General features: G+C 42.6%; 1 protein-coding gene across 8 annotated transcripts; it reads left to right on the forward strand.

Annotated features, from left to right (window-relative positions):
• Window positions 1–267: 267 nt before the first annotated feature.
• picalmb (phosphatidylinositol binding clathrin assembly protein b) lies at window positions 268–16,683 on the forward strand. 8 transcript variants are annotated; one of them, XM_077565777.1, is made up of 24 exons: window positions 268–994; window positions 4,362–4,504; window positions 4,649–4,724; window positions 4,809–4,911; window positions 5,540–5,633; window positions 5,809–5,920; window positions 5,985–6,091; window positions 6,187–6,228; window positions 7,054–7,065; window positions 8,316–8,401; window positions 8,490–8,613; window positions 8,697–8,830; window positions 9,147–9,259; window positions 9,417–9,569; window positions 9,908–9,991; window positions 10,249–10,341; window positions 10,486–10,596; window positions 11,543–11,659; window positions 11,731–11,761; window positions 11,835–11,934; window positions 12,083–12,142; window positions 12,640–12,744; window positions 13,090–13,195; window positions 15,110–16,683. In XM_077565777.1, the coding sequence occupies exons 1-23, from the start codon at window positions 865–867 to the stop codon at window positions 13,180–13,182; spliced, it is 2,223 nt and encodes a 740-aa protein (XP_077421903.1). In that variant the 5' UTR covers window positions 268–864; the 3' UTR covers window positions 13,183–13,195; window positions 15,110–16,683. The 8 variants fall into 8 exon arrangements, with proteins under 8 accessions (XP_077421903.1, XP_077421906.1, XP_077421905.1 ...); XM_077565780.1 differs by lacking the exon at window positions 10,249–10,341; XM_077565779.1 differs by lacking the exon at window positions 9,908–9,991 and having other exon boundaries at window positions 269–994.
• Window positions 16,684–17,911: the final 1,228 nt, after the last annotated feature.

A 17,911-nucleotide genomic window follows, 5' to 3' on the forward strand; every position in this document is an offset into this window, starting at 1 on the left:
AAAAAGAAAGTTTAATATGTATGCAGGCTTTTCAGTAGTTTGTATGATTGTTTCAGTAGTGTGTGTTTCACTCGTGAATGTGAGCGGGGAGAAAAATATATTAATTGTAGCCTTTAAATAAACGTTTTCGGGAGTGTGTTATAGAATGTTAGACCAGTGCATCTGAGCTTAAAAAAGCAAAAATATCAGCTCTGCGTGTGAGCATTTCAGTATGAAACGTAATCGTGAATTATGTCCCTGACGACTCCTCATACTCCTCCTCAGCTAAACTGAGGTCAGTTAACGTGCACCTGCGTCACATCGGACTGAAAAGGCTCGTCGGTGTCCGATCTGATCCTGGATCAGCGGGGCGTCGTGTGAATCCTGACAAGTTCCGCCATTTCCCCCACTTTGGGCCCGTTCGGCGTCCTCCTTCTTTCCCACCATTGCACTGCTTTGGCAACGGCGGCACCGGGAGGCGGAGCGGCGCAAGGCAGGCAGGCAGGCGGGGATCCGGTGTGCCACAGCGGGATGAGCGCGAGACCGAGAGCCGGGGCGGATGAGTGCAAACACCGCAACCCTTGAATGTGCGACGGGCAGCTAGCGGCGCAACGACACATTGTGAACGTTTTGTTGTTGTTGTCGCCACATTCCGCCCTCCTTATTATAATAGCCGACTACTAGCCTAGCTCTGATTTCATACCAACCACCGCGGTGGGAGAGGCGAGGAGGAGTGCGGCCAGGTTTCGCAAGGAGGTGGACGTTATATTCTCCTTCCGCTAGGGATCATTGACGAATATAAACGCCGGCAAGTGTGCTTTTTTTCCCCCCTCCCCACTCCCCAGAATTCTTTTTTGGTGTGTGAGTTGTACCGACTGAGCGAAGATGTCGGGGCAGAGCATTACGGACCGGATAACGGCAGCCCAGCACAGCGTAACGGGATCCGCCGTGTCCAAAACAGTATGCAAGGCCACCACTCACGAAATAATGGGTCCGAAGAAGAAGCATTTAGACTGTAAGTATGCTTAATTGTCTCTTTTTGTTTACTATTAAAAAGCAAAGTGTCGACGCGAAAAGCCTCCCACTGGTGTGGTTATGGCGGCTGTTAGGCCTCAAAGCCTGAGGCGCCGCTAACAATGCTAACGCTAGCGCACGTCACGGAGATGGACGTCGAATACAGCAAATTAAGCTACGTTTCCTCTCTTGTGTGTTTTCTACTAATTACTGTATCCGTGTTTGGAGCTGCTTGATGCTAAATGATGTTTCTTGTCGTCATAGTCCCGCTTTAGTTCTTCGCTTGTATTTGAAGGCGACAGTGGTAGTAGTACTAATTGCTATCAGCATAAAATGACAGTATGAGCAAGGGCCTGATTTGACATTTAATATGATTGTTGCCATTAAATATTACTTACTATCACCTCTAGTCTTCGTTCATTTGAAGAATTTTTATTGTCAATATTAATAGTTATGTTTTTTTAGGAATAGGCTTGTAGTCAGTCCCATTTTGTGTTGTTGGCAGGTGGCACACCTGTTGTGCTGCTCAGGTGACTCCCCCAAGGTGTCATGAGTTGCAGCAACGGGTTGGTAGCCTAGTAGGCATCCTATGGGCCGAGGAACATTTTACAGCTAGACTTTCAATTATAACAAGAAATAAAGATGTGATTGATTTAAAAAAAAAAAAAAAAAAAAAAAAAAAAACCTACTTTAACCATTCTAACCACAAATGCTTTTGGCATACAGAATCGTCTGACTCTGTACAGTCGCCCAGATGTTGGTATACACTTTTTAGGATCACCGGGAGTCTTTGGGTCTCCATTCGGTCAACACAACTACATGCACTACCATGAAATCCTAGCTTTGCAATCCTATTTTGAAACCCTAAACCAGGCTACAAACTCTATCTTGAAACCCAAACCTGGTTTGAGAACCTGTCTTGAAAGCCTAACTACAAACCTTAATCCAGGGTAGAACCCCAAAACTGAAACCTGAACTGCAAATAGACATCCTCTTTTGTAACTTTAACTCTGGCTTAAAATCTTACTTTTAAACCCTCACCGAGGTTGGAAACACAGTTTTGTGTTCCTATATTGGAATTCTAAACATTTCTTTCCATGAACCCCTCACGCTTTCTTTAAAACCCAATTTTTAAACTGTGACCCTTGCTTGATAATGCTACAACTTAGTTCATTTTGGAAGCTTTTACTAATTTATTGATGCAATTGTGTGGTGCTGTTTGTTGCAATGTGGTATGTTGCAATAAAATGTCACATTTTGAGCATGTATGACTTTAAATTGTTTCATAAATTGCAATAAATATTAATGTAATAATGACATTTTCTTATATCTACTTTTGTCCCACCCTGTAGTTAAGTTTCAGCTAGTTACATTTAGTGTGACCCCGAGTTAAACTTTGCACTTTGAGCCCACACGTAACATGATTTATTTCCCTACAAGTTATCTTTGTGTGTCATGCTGACGCAAGGCAAGTCATTCCCCTCAGAATGAATCATTACGGCTGTCACACGAGTACGGTTATGTCCCACGAAAGCCCCCCAAAAACGAAGTATTTGCTGTGACACGGCATTGCCTCCTCCATATTCATCCTCCTGCTCCTCACTCTTCTTCTTCACTAGGCCGTGCAGTCAGTCACCCATGCTCACTCGCGGCCGCTTTTCGTGAAGGTTATCCTGCCCTACTTTGAGGAGTCAAATATAGGACGGGAAAAAGAAGGGAGGACCAATTACCCCGTCAATTGGATCGGTGCTGTCGACAGCCGGGTTTGTTGGTGTTAAATACATATGTTTAAAATCAGGCCGAGCAGCTTTGACTCTCATCCCTCGGCCAATACTGCGGATATTAGGAAATAGTAGGAGCCGCGAGCAAGTGGGACAGCACATGTATGATTCACTGATCGCTGGCAGCGGCTGCTATCAGTGAACGGAAAGCTGAATGAATTTAGCACACTATCTGCTGATTACTATTACAAGGAGGTCACGTTAGATCCTATGGATTGATGAGCCCTTACCAAATTGAGTGGAGAGAGGGGTAAAATCATCACATTATTGTAAGGTTCAATTTGGACCCTAATCATTAATACTGTAATACAAATTCCACAAAGAAACTGCCCAAAAAAGGATTTTATGTTGATCATCAAAAATAGACCCGACTGATCAATCGGCCGGTTAATTTAATTGGCCGATATTAGCTCTTTAGAGTGGGGGGGGGGGGGGGCAATATAGGTAATTATTTATTTTTACACTTTTAAAATATAAGACAAAGATAATGCTGTTAAACCTGCCGGCCAAAAATCGTCAAAAAAGCTGCCAATTTTGCTGATTATTCTGTCTGTTGTGAAGTTAAACAAATACTAGGGATTTAAGTATTTTAAAAAGTTAAACGGTCAAATCTTCCAACTGTAATTCATATCTTTATTGTTGTAAACGTTAAGTGACCAAAACATACATTCTCTTTTAGTCATTATTATTACTTTAATTAAGTTATGGGAATTTTATTCTGCCAAATAGTGGAATCGGCATCTGCCTAAAAAAAAATCTATATTGGTCGAGCCCTAGTTGATACTATTGTACAGCCCTTACTACTTGTACTTGTATTGTCCCCCATTGTTTATTGAACCGCGCTTGTGTGCTTGTGCTACCATTGAGTCGCCTTTGGTCTGAGAATTGCAGCACCATGGCTCAACAAACATGCCATTTTTTAGCTAATGTAAAACCTGGTTTTGGAGATACTTTTTAGAGGTAACTTGAAATTTGGTTATTTTAAAATTTTGTTATTTTGCGAGCTTGGTGCATTGGGTGGAGAAGTAACTTGCTGTAAGTGGTCACCTTTTGGCAGATAAATGGAAACAAAATGACAATTTGCGCCATCCGGTACCACGGCTGGGTTATGTGGTTCGAGACCCTTGCTTGTAGATGCTCACCACTTGACGTTTTGTGGGACCATGCCATGTGCAATGCTTAGTCAAATTTGCATTAGAATTTTGTTCTTGCCCGTGTGTGACCTACTATTTATATGAACGTAACCGGGTCAGGCATGCAAAACTTAGCTCGCCACTGCGGTCACTTCTGTTTATTCATAGTCTGCAGCAGCAGCAGGTGGTCTGCAAATGGGCTCAACGTGTGTTTAGAAATGCGTAACGTCACCTCACTAGTTTATTGTAGATGAAGACAAAAATATGAGAAGTGCCAACACAGTGTCACTTTCACCCATGGAGACCCTGCCTCGGGTTAATTTTAGGCAGCATGTGAACGGTCGTCACAATTCATTGCATCACATCCGTTAATGTGATTCTTTATAACGTTAAAAAAAAGAGTGAAACGGAATGTACGAGATTCACATATCACAATCATTTGTTCTCACATCAGACTTGATCCACTGCACCAACGAGATGAACGTAAACATTCCCCAACTGGCCGACTCGCTGTTTGAGAGGACCACCAACACCAGCTGGGTGGTCGTGTTCAAGTCCCTGATCACCACGCACCACCTCATGGTGTATGGCAACGAGGTGAGCCACGCACACACGGAATGTCCGATAATCTCACAACAACCCAGGCAACTGATGTCAAGCAGATTATGATTGCATGTATGATTAGATTAATACCTTTTAGTGATGCTTCCCCCCCCCCCCCCCTCTTGCTCTCATTTGCAGCGTTTTGTGCAGTACCTGGCTTCGAGGAACACATTATTCAACCTCAGTAATTTCTTGGACAAAAGTGGCCTGCAAGGTAACCTCAACACCTCCACTCATGCCCCCTGAGCCAGCTGTCATTTTTGTATGATGTGACACGCGTCCGTTTTGTTCATTCCAGGGTACGACATGTCCACGTTTATCCGGAGGTACAGTCGATACCTGAACGAGAAAGCCGTTTCGTACAGACAGGTTGCCTTTGACTTCACCAAAGTTAAGCGAGGGTAAGACGCTGACACTGATGGCGTTCTATCCTGCGGTTTGAAGGTGCCCTATTTTTGACGAAAGGCCTCTCGAGAGGCTGCAGGAATAGTGAACACAAGCAGCAGTAAATAGGAAAATGGGCAAATTGTCCACATTGCTTTAGATATTGTCAGTGGCCACTTAACAATCCCAAATGCAGCGCAAAGAAGCAATTTCTTAGACACTACCATAAAGATCAGATTTACAGACGTCACATCTGCTCTGCAGTTGGTGTGTGGCTTGTGGTGAAGACTTGACATGTACTTCATAAACCCTTTTTACACATAGATTTTTCAAATTTGCGTGTATTGGCCTGGTGTTGAGCAGGTATTGCACATCTAGCTAATACTACTCAAGAAGGTGGAAAATTCCATGACCCCGCATTCCATGTCGATGCCGTGTAAACACAACAGCGACACGGAAAAAACGCCACCTCTTAGAGGCAGTGTAAATGGAGCTTCAGTAAAGCCATCTACTAAAGAGGAGTCTATTTGAGGTGCAGCGTTTATTTGTTTGGAGTGGACAATGCACCCAAGAACAATTTAAAGCGGAGGCTACCATTTGTCTCGCTGTCTTCATGTCCGCTGATTCTCCCCCCTGTCATCTCAGAGTGGACGGCGTCATGAGGACCATGAATACGGAGAAGCTGATCAAGACCATCCCCATTATTCAGAATCAGATGGACGCCCTCCTCGATTTCAATGTGAGTCTGAGGTGAAGTCTCCTATGGTGTTGCTGCAGCTTTAAAAAAAAAACACACACACACAAAAAACAGCTTGTGTACGGGTCTGCTGCATTGATGTCTTCCCTCGGCCCAACGCCACAAAAAGATAAATGTCAGGCGTGTGTGCAAACAATGGCTGATTGCTTTCCCGCAGGTCAATGCCAACGAGCTGACTAATGGAGTCATCAATGCAGCCTTCATGCTCCTCTTCAAAGACTCCATCAGGCTCTTTGCCGCCTATAACGAAGGCATCATCAACCTTCTTGGTAAGAAAAAGCCTCCTCCTCCAAACAATCTCACCGTTTAATCCTCACCGTTTTCACCAAATAGAGAAGTACTTTGACATGAAGAAAACCCAGTGCAAAGAAGGTCTGGACATCTACAAGAAGTTCCTCACCCGAATGACTCGGATATCAGAGTTCCTCAAAGTAGCTGAGGTACTTTGGTGGTTTACAGGCTGGTTGTCGGCGCTCATGCAGGGATGAAAAAAAAAACAAAAAAAACTAATTTGGCTTTCTTTGTGCTCTAACAGCAGGTGGGCATTGACCGAGGAGACATTCCAGACCTTTCCCAGGTAAGCTTGCAAGCTGGTTGCACTCTCTTATGTCTGGCTCTCTTTCTCTCTATTGCTCTCTTTCTGTATCTCTCTCTCTCTCTCGCTCTCTCTCTTTCTGTGTCTATATGTCTCTCCCCCTTTTCTGACAACACAAATCAATAACATCACCTACTAAAGTATACACTCACTGACCACAATGTTAGGTTCATGTGCATAAAGAAGGTCCAGTACAAGAGCTGTATGAGGCAAAAGTAACATTTTGCCTCTTAAAATGAGGTAAATACATTAGAAACGGTTCTCTGTAATGCCATCCAGTTTTAGACCCCGGCAAACTATAGCACCACTCTGCGACGGTCTTAAAGGCAACATGTTAACAGCTCTTGTAGTGCGCTTACTAGATAATGCAGGTGTACTTAATGGCGTTTCTGCTGCGTGTATAATGATGATGAAAGTGAGGCGGCAAAACAATCCCATTCAAGGTGCCTCTTCCAATGCTGACCAGATATTTTGGCCACAATATGATCGGCCACCATCGGCTGTGCTCTCTTCTCTCTGCACTTTGCATGCTTTCCCTCTTGAGCGCATGCTTCCACAGGAGGTGCCCTCTTACATGTCTTTTTCTTTCTTCCTCCTTAAGCTTTCTTTTCTATCCTCTTGCTCTTCTTCTTCTTTGGCACCTCCTTTTACAGTAAATAAAGGTGTCAGGTCCACACAAAGGTTGCACATTGACAGTTAAGGTTACACGCGTACTTGTACTGTAGGTGCTGTGCTGCTCAAATGGATTCCTCCCCTGACTGTCACCACCTTTATATTCTGTATTCTCCCCTTATCTTTCCACTTTAGTTCACAGTCTGTGTAAGTACTATCATTTCACTCTTCTTCTGTGTCTGTGACTTGCTTTGCCGGTGTTGTCCTTTTGCATGCCTCCGCGCCATCTCCCACGTGGTCGTGTCAAACAGCCAAAGGCATAGAAAGAAAGAAAGAAAAAAAACAAGTCTACGTGGTGACTTTTTCGTCATGGTGAGGTGTAAAATCAGAGTAGCTCATTTGCTGCAAAATGGCTGCCCCGTTGTGCTTAGTTGCGGCCCATTTCAACAACCCGCCGCAGTGTTGTTGAACATGCTGCGGTACAGTGCGTCATCCCATACACATGTTGCTCTCATGCAGAGTAAGTGTATGGCTGGAATGCAGTCATTGGTGCATCAGTGGTGGGCAACTACAAGAATATGTTGAACCTTCAAGTTGCAGAAAATACAATTTATATACAGTGGTACTAAGAAGGTTGACTCAAAACAGAAGTTTACATTGAGATCATTTATGGAACTATTTGGTAGTGTATGATCTGTTGCAATCATACAAGCTTAACTCTCCAGGGCAGGCACTGTTTTAAGTAACATGTATGCAACCACTTAAAACTCACATTCATGCCTCTGGACAATTTAGTTTTCAGTTGATCGAAAGTGTATTTTTTCGGGAATGTGGGAAGATGCCAGAACACCAAGAGAGCCTACGCAAGCACAGGGAGAAGATCTATGATCTGTGAGGCAGACATGCCAACCACTTGAATAATTGTATGGCAAGCCACATGGCAGCTACCCAGTCGGTAGCTAGCCTGAGAGGCTAACACTCATCACTTAGTGCTCCCGCAGCACAAATAGATCCAAAGTTCATTGTTCAAAAAAAAAAAAAGATGGTCAATACTGAATCTGGCTTAGAGCCTTATTAAGCCTATGGTGGGGGATGACAGAAGTATAAACTTTTCAAAAGAAAAGAAGCCACACTCGTTTACTTTAAATTCTGGATATTGTTTCTCTTGTCACATTTTAGTTAGTCCAGCTAGCTGAAATTAGGTCTTGTTGAGGTGCCATGACGGGTTTTTATTTTATGTTATTTACATTTATGGCATCTTTTTCCTGAAAATGTTGTGAAATCCCAATTGTACATGTGGATATTGTTTGACTTTGTGGGTACCACTGTATAAAAAGGATGGTTTATATTCTGTTCTTGCTTGGTTTCCCACCACTGTCCTTCATGGTCTCGATGTGTACACACAGTCACGCGGTGTGTGAGCAGAATGCTGACTGTGTGTGTTCTCGCCGCGACAGGCTCCCAGCAGCCTCCTGGAAGCTCTGGAGCAGCACTTGGCCTCTTTAGAGGGCAAGAAGGTGAAAGACTCCACGGCGGCCAGCAGGTATGTTAATTCGCCCGTCACACTCCGTTTCCTCGAGACCGCCACGCCGTGTTGCCCGCATCCCAGCGTGGGTCTGGCCATCCCACAGGGCCAGCACTCTGTCCAACGCCGTGTCGTCACTGGCGAGCACGGGAATGTCTTTCACCAAAGTGGATGAGCGGGAAAAGCAGGCAGCGCTGGAAGAAGAGCAGGCCCGACTCAAAGCGCTGAAGGTGAATCAATTTAGCTGGCCTTATCTCAAGAGTCACTCTCTTCGCTGTCTGCTTTATCTTGATGTGCGTCGTTCCTCCTGCAGGAGCAAAGACTCAAGGAGCTCTCCAAGAGGCCCTCCTTCGCCACCACGGATACGTCGCCCGTTTCCACCACGGGGGGAACTATTAACACGGCTCCGGCCATTGATCTATTCTCCACACCGAGCTGCTCCAACGGGTACCTTTACTTACATTAAATTTTAGATGGAGCTGCAAACAGAAAATGATGATTAAAATGCAATTAATTATGCCAGCACTTTCATCACTGTTCTATTAACAGCCTGCATCGCCAAATGTTTTCCTTCCCTCCATTTTCTATTGGGATTGTCCTTGTTAGGTTCTCGTTTCAATAGAGCTTATTCTAGCCGATTGTGGGAAAGACTTGGTTGGTTAATTGTATTGATAACCAATTTAGGCTGCAGCTATTGCTTATTTTAATATTTATTATTATATGTTGTTCATCATTATTATTATTATTATTATTATCATTCCAGTGCTGTGAAAATGGAGAGCGACCTGTTTGATCTTCAGTCGACGTTTCAGCCACCCATGCAGTCCTCCATGCAGTCTGCTGCGTCAGGCCTCCCCGTGGCGCCGGCGTGGGCAGGTAGAGCGCCACCGACGCGGCCGTCGAGCGCCACCTGTCTTTTTTTTTTTTACCTGCTCTGCATGCTCTTTTCTTACATCCACCAGTTCCTCTCCACTTGTTTTTGGTCTGTTTCATTTTCTCCTGTCTTTCTCTTTCTCTCTCTGCCTGCCCGTAGATCCTTTCACTTCTGCCGAAGCTGGAGACGACTCCATGCCAAACCTTAACCCTTTCCTCTCAAAACTCGTTGTCGATGCCTCTCACTTACCTGTCGTGTCTTCAGATGGTGTTAGCTTTTCCACTACGACATCTGCTCATGAAATGTTTGGTGGTAATGACTCTCATTTTGTTTTTCCGCATTCTCCTCGCTCATGTATGTGTAGACGCATGACGTAGCTTTCTTGTCTTCCATGCTGCTTTAGTTTGAACTTTATCAGTGTTGTTGTCTGTCCTTAAAGCTAAAATCCTGCCTTTTTCAGTGAAACCTTGTTCCTCCACTATATCTAGATGTCGGTCAAGGCCGAATGCCCACCTGCTTTAAAATGATCCTTCCCTCCCACCCAACAACACTCATACTCCCTTTTTGATGAACTTTGGTTCTGTGATCTGTTGCTGTAGAGCTTTAAAATTGTTTTTTTTCTTTTACCAATGCTATGTTTGATTCCCTAGATCGTTACAATCCCTTTATTGACACAAACTCATCAGTTTCAACAAATAGCAAATGCGCAGTGCGGCTAGAACACTCCATCTCAGGTACTACTATGGCTCTGAGTCCTGCAAACTTGGATCCTATACAATACCCCAACAGCTTTTAATATTCAGTCACTCCATCCCCTTTACACTAGCGCTCTCTAATATTTCACACTTTAGTTACTTTAAAATCTTTAACATGTAAGGTAACTTTTTTTTCTGCCTGCTTGTTTGGCTTGGTCCTGAAACTCCTTTTTTCTTTTTGCTCTGGTTCTTCCTCTCCTCCTTCTTCTTAATGCTTCCTTCCTGTGGCGTGTCAGACTCCTTCTGTGGCCCAGTGTCCATTGCCCAGCACCTCCCACACCAGGCTCCCTTCCCCACAGAGCCCTCTACTGTAGCAGGTCTATTCAGAGGTATTGAAGGCTCTCTCTGTCTGTATAGATGTGTGAATCCTGCTCCACTGCTAGCTGACGACTCCCCATGCTTGTAGAACCGAGTCCGGTTTGAGAGGCATCACTTGTCTTAACTGCAGCTGCATTCTTTTTATCTTCTTTAAGGATACTCAACGCCTCAACCCCCTCCCCAGCCACCTGCAGGAGGACTCCAAGTGGACTTTGAGTCTGTGTTTGGAGCCAAAGCTACATGCAGCAACAGCCTCAATGCTGAAGGTGAGGATCTAATGTCACCAATCGATTTGTTTCATTCATTTTCAGCGGAGTATGTTTATTGTGCTGTAAGCATCTTGTGTCGGTTTGTCATATTGTTTCTACCAACTAAGCAGGATTTGGTGAAAAACACAACCAATTTCCAAGAAACGTTATAGCGTGGTATCAAAAATGTCCTCTTTTTCCCTTTTATGTCAGTATGCCAGCTCATACTCACCCTGCCACTGGTACATTTCAGTCAGTTTGGTCTGATTTACGTTCCAACTTGACTTCATGCAAGTTTGGGGCAATGACGCAGGGAACAGACTGGTCATGTTGAGATTGCCACCATCTTGTGGTCACATAATGTTATTACATTGAGAGATCAGGCAGGAGCTGCAAAACTATAATACCTTCATAGAGTTTTCAATGCAATTTTAAATTGTGCGTGTGTATATTGACAAATAAGGCGTCAAATAGGTGTCCTAGTGGTCTGCCTTGCATATCTGATGTGCAGGGTTCGAATACCTGCTCTGGCATTCCTCTGCCGTTTGCTTATATAAATACGCATGGTAGGTAGGGTTGCACCGTTTGATCCGCCGGGATTGGGATTGACGCTGATTTCCTTCATTTTGGGTGATCAGTGATCGGCTGATCTCTTAAAATAAAATTGATCTTATACACCAATCTCATCTCCCTCTGCAGAGGTCTGGAAAAAGTCATCCACTGTCCCCTTCTGCTGTGAGATGACTAATAATCTTTTCATTTTTGTTTGAAAGAACTACTTCAAATGTAGTTAAAAAGTTTTACTCTTTGCGATACCAATTTTATTCAAAACATTGTTGTGACTCAAGCAAATGTCCATTCATACGAACAAAAGCATTGCCCTTGCTAAATAAAACATCTTTGGCCGAGTCAAACACAATCTGAGGTTCTTTATTTATAAATATGACCCTCTGTGTTTTGTCAGATATCACCGGAGGGATCCTAAAACCGACTCTTGCTGGCTCCAACCTGACGTCCAATCAGCAGCCAGAGAAGCTGGTGTCTGACGACCTTGACTCCTCCCTTGCCAACCTTGTCGGCAGTATGTATGCATTTTTGAGTGCTAGTCAATTGTAACGTAATTGTTGTATCATGGACGTCTGTTTTCCTCAGACCTCGGCATCGGAAATGGCACCATGAAGAAGTAAGTTGCGCGCGGTCACTCGTTATCTTGCAGTGCGTTAGAAACACTTAACTCGAGCTACCTTAATCCACAGTGACATCCACTGGAGTCAGCCCGGCGAGAAGAGGATGACAGGCGGCACCAACTGGCAACCCAAAGCGGCACCGACGACGACCTGGAACCCCGTCTCCATGGTGATTTTACATATACGTCAGGGTTTTTTAAAGACACATTTTCACTTGACTTAAAATAGAAAAAAAATCCACAATATGCTGTTATCGCACAACTCTTGCTTCCACCATAAAATTGTTGTCCTATAACATTTTTTTTGTGTCCCTGCAGGCACCATCCATCATGGCCTTTCCCGCCACCACACCCACGAGCATGATGGGCTATGGCATGGTGAGTACAGTATGTATGAACAATGTTACAGTGGTGCCTCAACTTACAAGTTTAATATGTTCCGTAACCACGCATGTTATTCAAAACATTGTATCTCAAAGCATCTCTGCCCATTGAAATGAAAGGAAATGCATTCATCTGTTTTGCCCCCACTCCAATTCAAACACCAACAACAATATTGTGTTTTCTTTTAATAAGAAAAATAATACTCTACAGTGGGTTTTTTTTATACAAATTTATTGGCAAACTGTATTTAAATCGAAGCAATTTGTGCATCATGCCAAATTGGTTGTGCAGTGCCTTCTGGTGTGTGCACTTTGGCCACTGGGGGGCGACATAATAATAATTTTGTAGTTATTTTATTGTATGTCTGCATGTTTTGCTGGACAGTTTGTTTAAATAATTATAATTATAATTGTCTGCTTGTATCTTGAAAAACTGTCCACTAAAACGGAGACTGCAATGTTTGACAAATAATCCTCCGGCTCCTTTTGCAGCCTCCACAAATGGGCTCCATGGGCATGATGAATCCGCCCACCATGATGTACGGCCAGTCTGTGATGAGGCCGCCCAATCCTTTTGGCTCGGTGTCCAGCACTCAGGTGGGTGCACCACATCTCCCTCCTCCTGCCAGGTGTCAGCGTGCGTGTCCGTGCGTGTGTGTGTAATCATCATGCTGTGTGTCATGTACCCAAGTTGGCGCAAAGACCGATGATGGCAGTTTGAACGAGCCTCGGCTCTTGTCTCGAACTGCACATCATCTCCTTGTTCTTTTTTTTTTTTTAAATTTCTTTTATTCCTCTCCTCCATTTATCCAACTCATTCGATTTGACATTGCCGCTTGTCCGAACTAATCTCATCCCCCTCTTCCCTCGTCTCTGCGCTGACTCTCTGACCTCACCTCTGGCCCCCCTACTTCCTGTGTGTGTGTGTGTTCCTGTGAATAGCCCTCGGCAGCCTCTAGTCCTTCCAGCCAGAGTCCTCTCCGAGCCCCCGGACAGGACCCGTTTGCACACCTCTCTCTCAAGGATTTCTTGTAGAGCGTCTCTTTAGGTACAGCATGCCCCCTCTGCTGGCAGATGCATCCCACCCACACGTGACCTGTGTACAACATCCATGTGTGTGTGGCTGCTTATCTTCTTCATACTCCTGTCTTCATCTGACACAGATGCCACATGCTTTTGTCTTTGCTCGATCTTGATCTTGTTTTGCTCGATTCACTGTTTTGACTGTAATGAGGCTCACGCTGCCTGTTTTATCCTGCCACTCATCGCATACCGCTATGAACTGATTTGTTGTCCTTTTTTTTTAAATTGAATTTAACCAGCTGACTGGTTTTTTTTCATGCCCCGCCCATGAGATTTTCACTCGGCAAGCTTTACATGATATCACTTAAGGGACAGACGGTAGTATTTAAGTGTTATTATTAATTACATTAAATTACACAAAAATACCATGTTCCAAAATGTAAATTAGGTGCATGTATACAATATAATGTAATATAAGCAACCTTTGAATTCTTGGATCTGTACCTGAGACAAAGAGATTTTGTATGCAAGTCTCAACACACTATATATAGCCTATATAGGGGCGGCGTGGCTCAGTGGTAGAGTGGTCAACTCTTGAGGTTGTGGGTTTGATCCCAGACCAGTGTGACCGCGTCGAAATATCCTTGACCAAGATACTGAACCCGCCGTTGCTCCTGATGCTGCGTCATCAGTAAGTAAATGAGTAGTCAAAATGTAAAGCAATTTGAGGGCCTTGTAAGGGGGAAAAGCGCTATATAAATCAAATACCAATTTCACTAACTTATACAAACATAGAAAAGTAGCTTAGTGTTTGTATAATGAAAATAGAATGATGGAAATGAAAACCGGTTTAAATAAAATAAAATACAAAGGACTATTATGAAGAAAATGGCAAGTATCGAGGCAGACTGGTCAGAACTAGTAAACTCCCTGTAACAAACGTGCACCAAATTGTGGAGCACAGTACCCTGGAACGCTAACCACCATTAAAGGCATCGTCTCCATCAGCAGGATCAGCATTATGTTTAATGTTTGTCTAACAATATTATCTATAAACCAGAACTGTTACATTTTTTAATCCGATTAATCACATTTTAGAATTTTGATTAATCACGGTTAATCGCTTAATAAAAAAGGCTTTTTTTTTTAATCTACATTTTTTTTTCCCCCGTCAAATTTGAAGAGCACCGCTTATGTGTTAATTCTTTTGACATTTAATGTTACGGGGACGTCTTCAACATCATTTGATCCACTGCACACGCTCATCCTCCTCTTTTTCTAATCAGTTAATTACTTGCCTAATTTAAAATGGAGGGGAAAAAAGACCCCGATAGTTTGACATGAACAAATATTCTAAATGTGATACGCAAACATTCATTAAATGCTTTTACTTTAATGCATGAAATTATGTTTATTGCCCAATCTGTGCTACCTTAAACGTAGCCATCCGCTGTCACTCTAAAGGATCATCTGTCGTCAAAATGAATAGTGCGATTAGTCTGCGTTAATTCATTAATAATTTTTTGTGATGAATTAATCAATTAACGCTTTAACTTTGACAGCACTACTTACTATAAACAAATATCTACTTGAATGTAAAATTGAGAAGGATGTGCATTGTTTTGAGCATGGAACCTTTTGTCAAAATGTCCACACAAAAAATGAAAATGGCAACTGTTTAACATTCTTGTCATTTGTTCTAAAAAAAAAAAAAAAGACACCAAATAAGCACAATGTTTGGATTAATTGTACCTTTTTGTATGTATTTATTTTAGTTAATTTTGTTACTGTATTTTGAACTTGCATTTAGGAACTTAACTAAATGAATCCGAATCGGTGAAGGTAGAAGTTGAAATTGTGCGGCGGGCGGGGCTTGTCTAACAACAACATTGGAATGATGTGATGACGCTCTTCTGACTTTTGTCACTCTCCCTTGCAGACGCAGTTCATGTAACTTTGAAGAGCTCGTCTCTCTTGGAAAGATGACGCACTTAGCAGCAAAAAGCTTTGTCCTCGTCCTGGTCTCCGGAGAGACATTCACGAACCCTCCTCCCCCTTTACACCCCCACCACACACCCACACGCTCACTCACATACACACACACACACACCCACACCACCCGCCTAAAAATACTGATCATGTCGAGACGCGACGGCTTTCAGTAACCTTGGTAACAAAGTGGATTCCTTCTCCATTTTACAGAGTCGACTGTAAAGGTAAAGTTCTGGCTGCTGAGAAACTTTGATGTTATGTATTTGGTTAAAAAAACACAAGACATCAGAAAAAAACTTTAAGCTGCGGTCGGGTGTCGAGCGAGCGGGGAAGGGGGATTGGTTGTACGGCGATGGCGACCTTCCCTTTTTTTTCCCCCGCCTCGACGCCACCGAATCCAACCGTCACGGCGTAGTGATGCTAATGACGTTTACACCCATTTAGTTTGTGTCTTTTTTACCGTGTTTACAGTAGACATTCCCTGTGTGTCGTTTGTATTTATTTATGATTATCGGTCGAAGGAGCTCGAGCGGGGTTTATTGTAAAATCAACAGCGCATAATAATGAGCATTGAACACGCGTGGGAGTGCTTGAGCATTAAAACTATCAAGAGGTAGAGTGACAAATAGCTATTATATAAATGACACCTATTAAGCCGAATAATAGCACTAAATATTGACAATTTTTTTCAGTTTTTTTCTTTTCTTTTTTTTTTTACTATTGCTAGATGAAAATTATATTTAAAAAAAATAAATAAATCATAGCCGCCCCTGTGCTGAGAGTGCAGGAGTTCCCATTAAAACAGGGGTGGGAAACCAATCTGGCCCACAATGCAATCCTAAAAACATGCTTATAATATATAATGATTCATTAAAAAAACAAAAAAAAAAAGTTTGTTCATATTTTTGATTTAGTCTGGCCCTTGGAGGACTTGATAGGACAAGGGTGGCCCACCCCTGCGCTAAACAGTACATAGTGCATCCTGTGCCTATATAGGGGTCTTTTCTTGTTTGTAACTTGAGTAACACTTCACACACCATCCCGACGGCGGCGGCGGCGGGCTCCATTTTGCTTTAATAGCTTGGCACGCCGTCGACTCAGTGAGCGCGCTCGAGGCTGCCTTTACTCTCTGAATGTGAAGAGTTGTCTTCATGTTGCACACATCTTTCCACTCCGCACGACCGCCACCCACCCGCCAGCCCGCTCGTCAAAACGGGCTCGAGTGGCGGGCGGGCGGGCGGCGTCGACGGAGGTGGAGGAGGAGGGACGAGCACTGTTGATCGGCGCTCAGTGTAAATATAATAATGAAGATGAAAAAAAAAGTGACTGTTCTTTGATTGAAAAAGTGAAAGATGTATGAAATATGAACACGATTCAAATCTAATTTGACTCTACCTATTAAGTCTTGATTCAGGATGATTCTCTCTGCAGATCTTTGTCATTAGAACCTGTAGCAGGCGACCACTCAAATCTTGTTTTTTCTTTTTCAAATAAAGAGCAGCTTCCACAAAAAAAGCAAAACAGACTCTTTCTTTCACTTTTTCTTATTTTTCGCCTCCATAAAGATTGCAGTTAATGAGAAAATGTTTGGCCAGGCCACAAAACTCAACATTAGATCATTCCACAGCCCTGCGGTAAATCCTTTTTACTCTGAATCCCTTTCATTAATTTCCTTGGTAAAAAAAAAAAAATGGCAGTGTTTACTCCACGTTGTGCTTCGAGTTTGACATTTGTGTTTCTCATGGCTTTTATATTTTTGGAATGAGCACAAAAAAGGTTAACATTTGGTTCAGAAGCTGCAGTTTATTTCTATCTTGTAAACTTAGATTGTTATTCTGTATTGAATACAAACATGTCAAAAATGTTCTTTAAAGAATTGTTAACCCCCACAATTGTTCCACACAACTGGAATTTTAGTTGTTGCAAAACTTTTGTTAATTTTATTTAATATAAATAAATTCTTCACATTTGATAAACTTTTCTTGCAAAACGACACCAAATTGAAGTTGCTGCAAAAATATTTTTTGCCATGATGGGTTAATTTTTAATGAAATTGAAATTATACACACACACACATATATATATATATATATACACACACACACACATGCAGTACAGTATAATCTGCCCCCCAAAAAAGACACTGGTTAATTCGAGTTTCTACTACAAATGTTGGTCTTGACCTGGGTTTTTTGTGTGTGTGTGTCTGTATTTTTTTTAAAGTACTTTTAGCCTAATTTTATTTAGTAATCAGAAAAAAGAAGTTCAAAACCTTTGGCGGTACCTGTTATTTGTTCCAGGATTTTTGTCTTTAAAACGTCTGGTTGTTTTTATTTTTTTATAGACGTAACATAATTGAGTTGCTGCCAAAAAGTTACTTACTTTTAATATTCTGTCAAAAATGATTATTTCTCAAGTAGGTCAGCTCAATATCCCATAAGGCATTTTTTCACCATATTATACCCTTTTTTCACCATATTATACCCTTTTTTCTTTTTCTTTTTTAAATAACGTTTTTTTTTTAATGTTATGCATCAGGAAGGAAGGACAAGACCATGTAAAAGTTGCAGAACAGGTAAGGGTAGTTGCACGCCCTTTTGTCAAACACTGATGACACCTTCAGGCCGCCGGCTGCTATTACAACAGGTACACTGATTTTGTCCTTTTTCATGAGCCGTTTCTAGTGACGTCACCAGCTGTAAACCACACTTGTGCTTGTCTGAGGTGGTGCCGCGGCAGTACATGTTCA

The sequence above is a fragment of the Vanacampus margaritifer genome, chromosome 5 (genome assembly GCF_051991255.1).
Source record: "Vanacampus margaritifer isolate UIUO_Vmar chromosome 5, RoL_Vmar_1.0, whole genome shotgun sequence".
Taxonomy (NCBI): Eukaryota; Metazoa; Chordata; class Actinopteri; order Syngnathiformes; family Syngnathidae; genus Vanacampus; species Vanacampus margaritifer.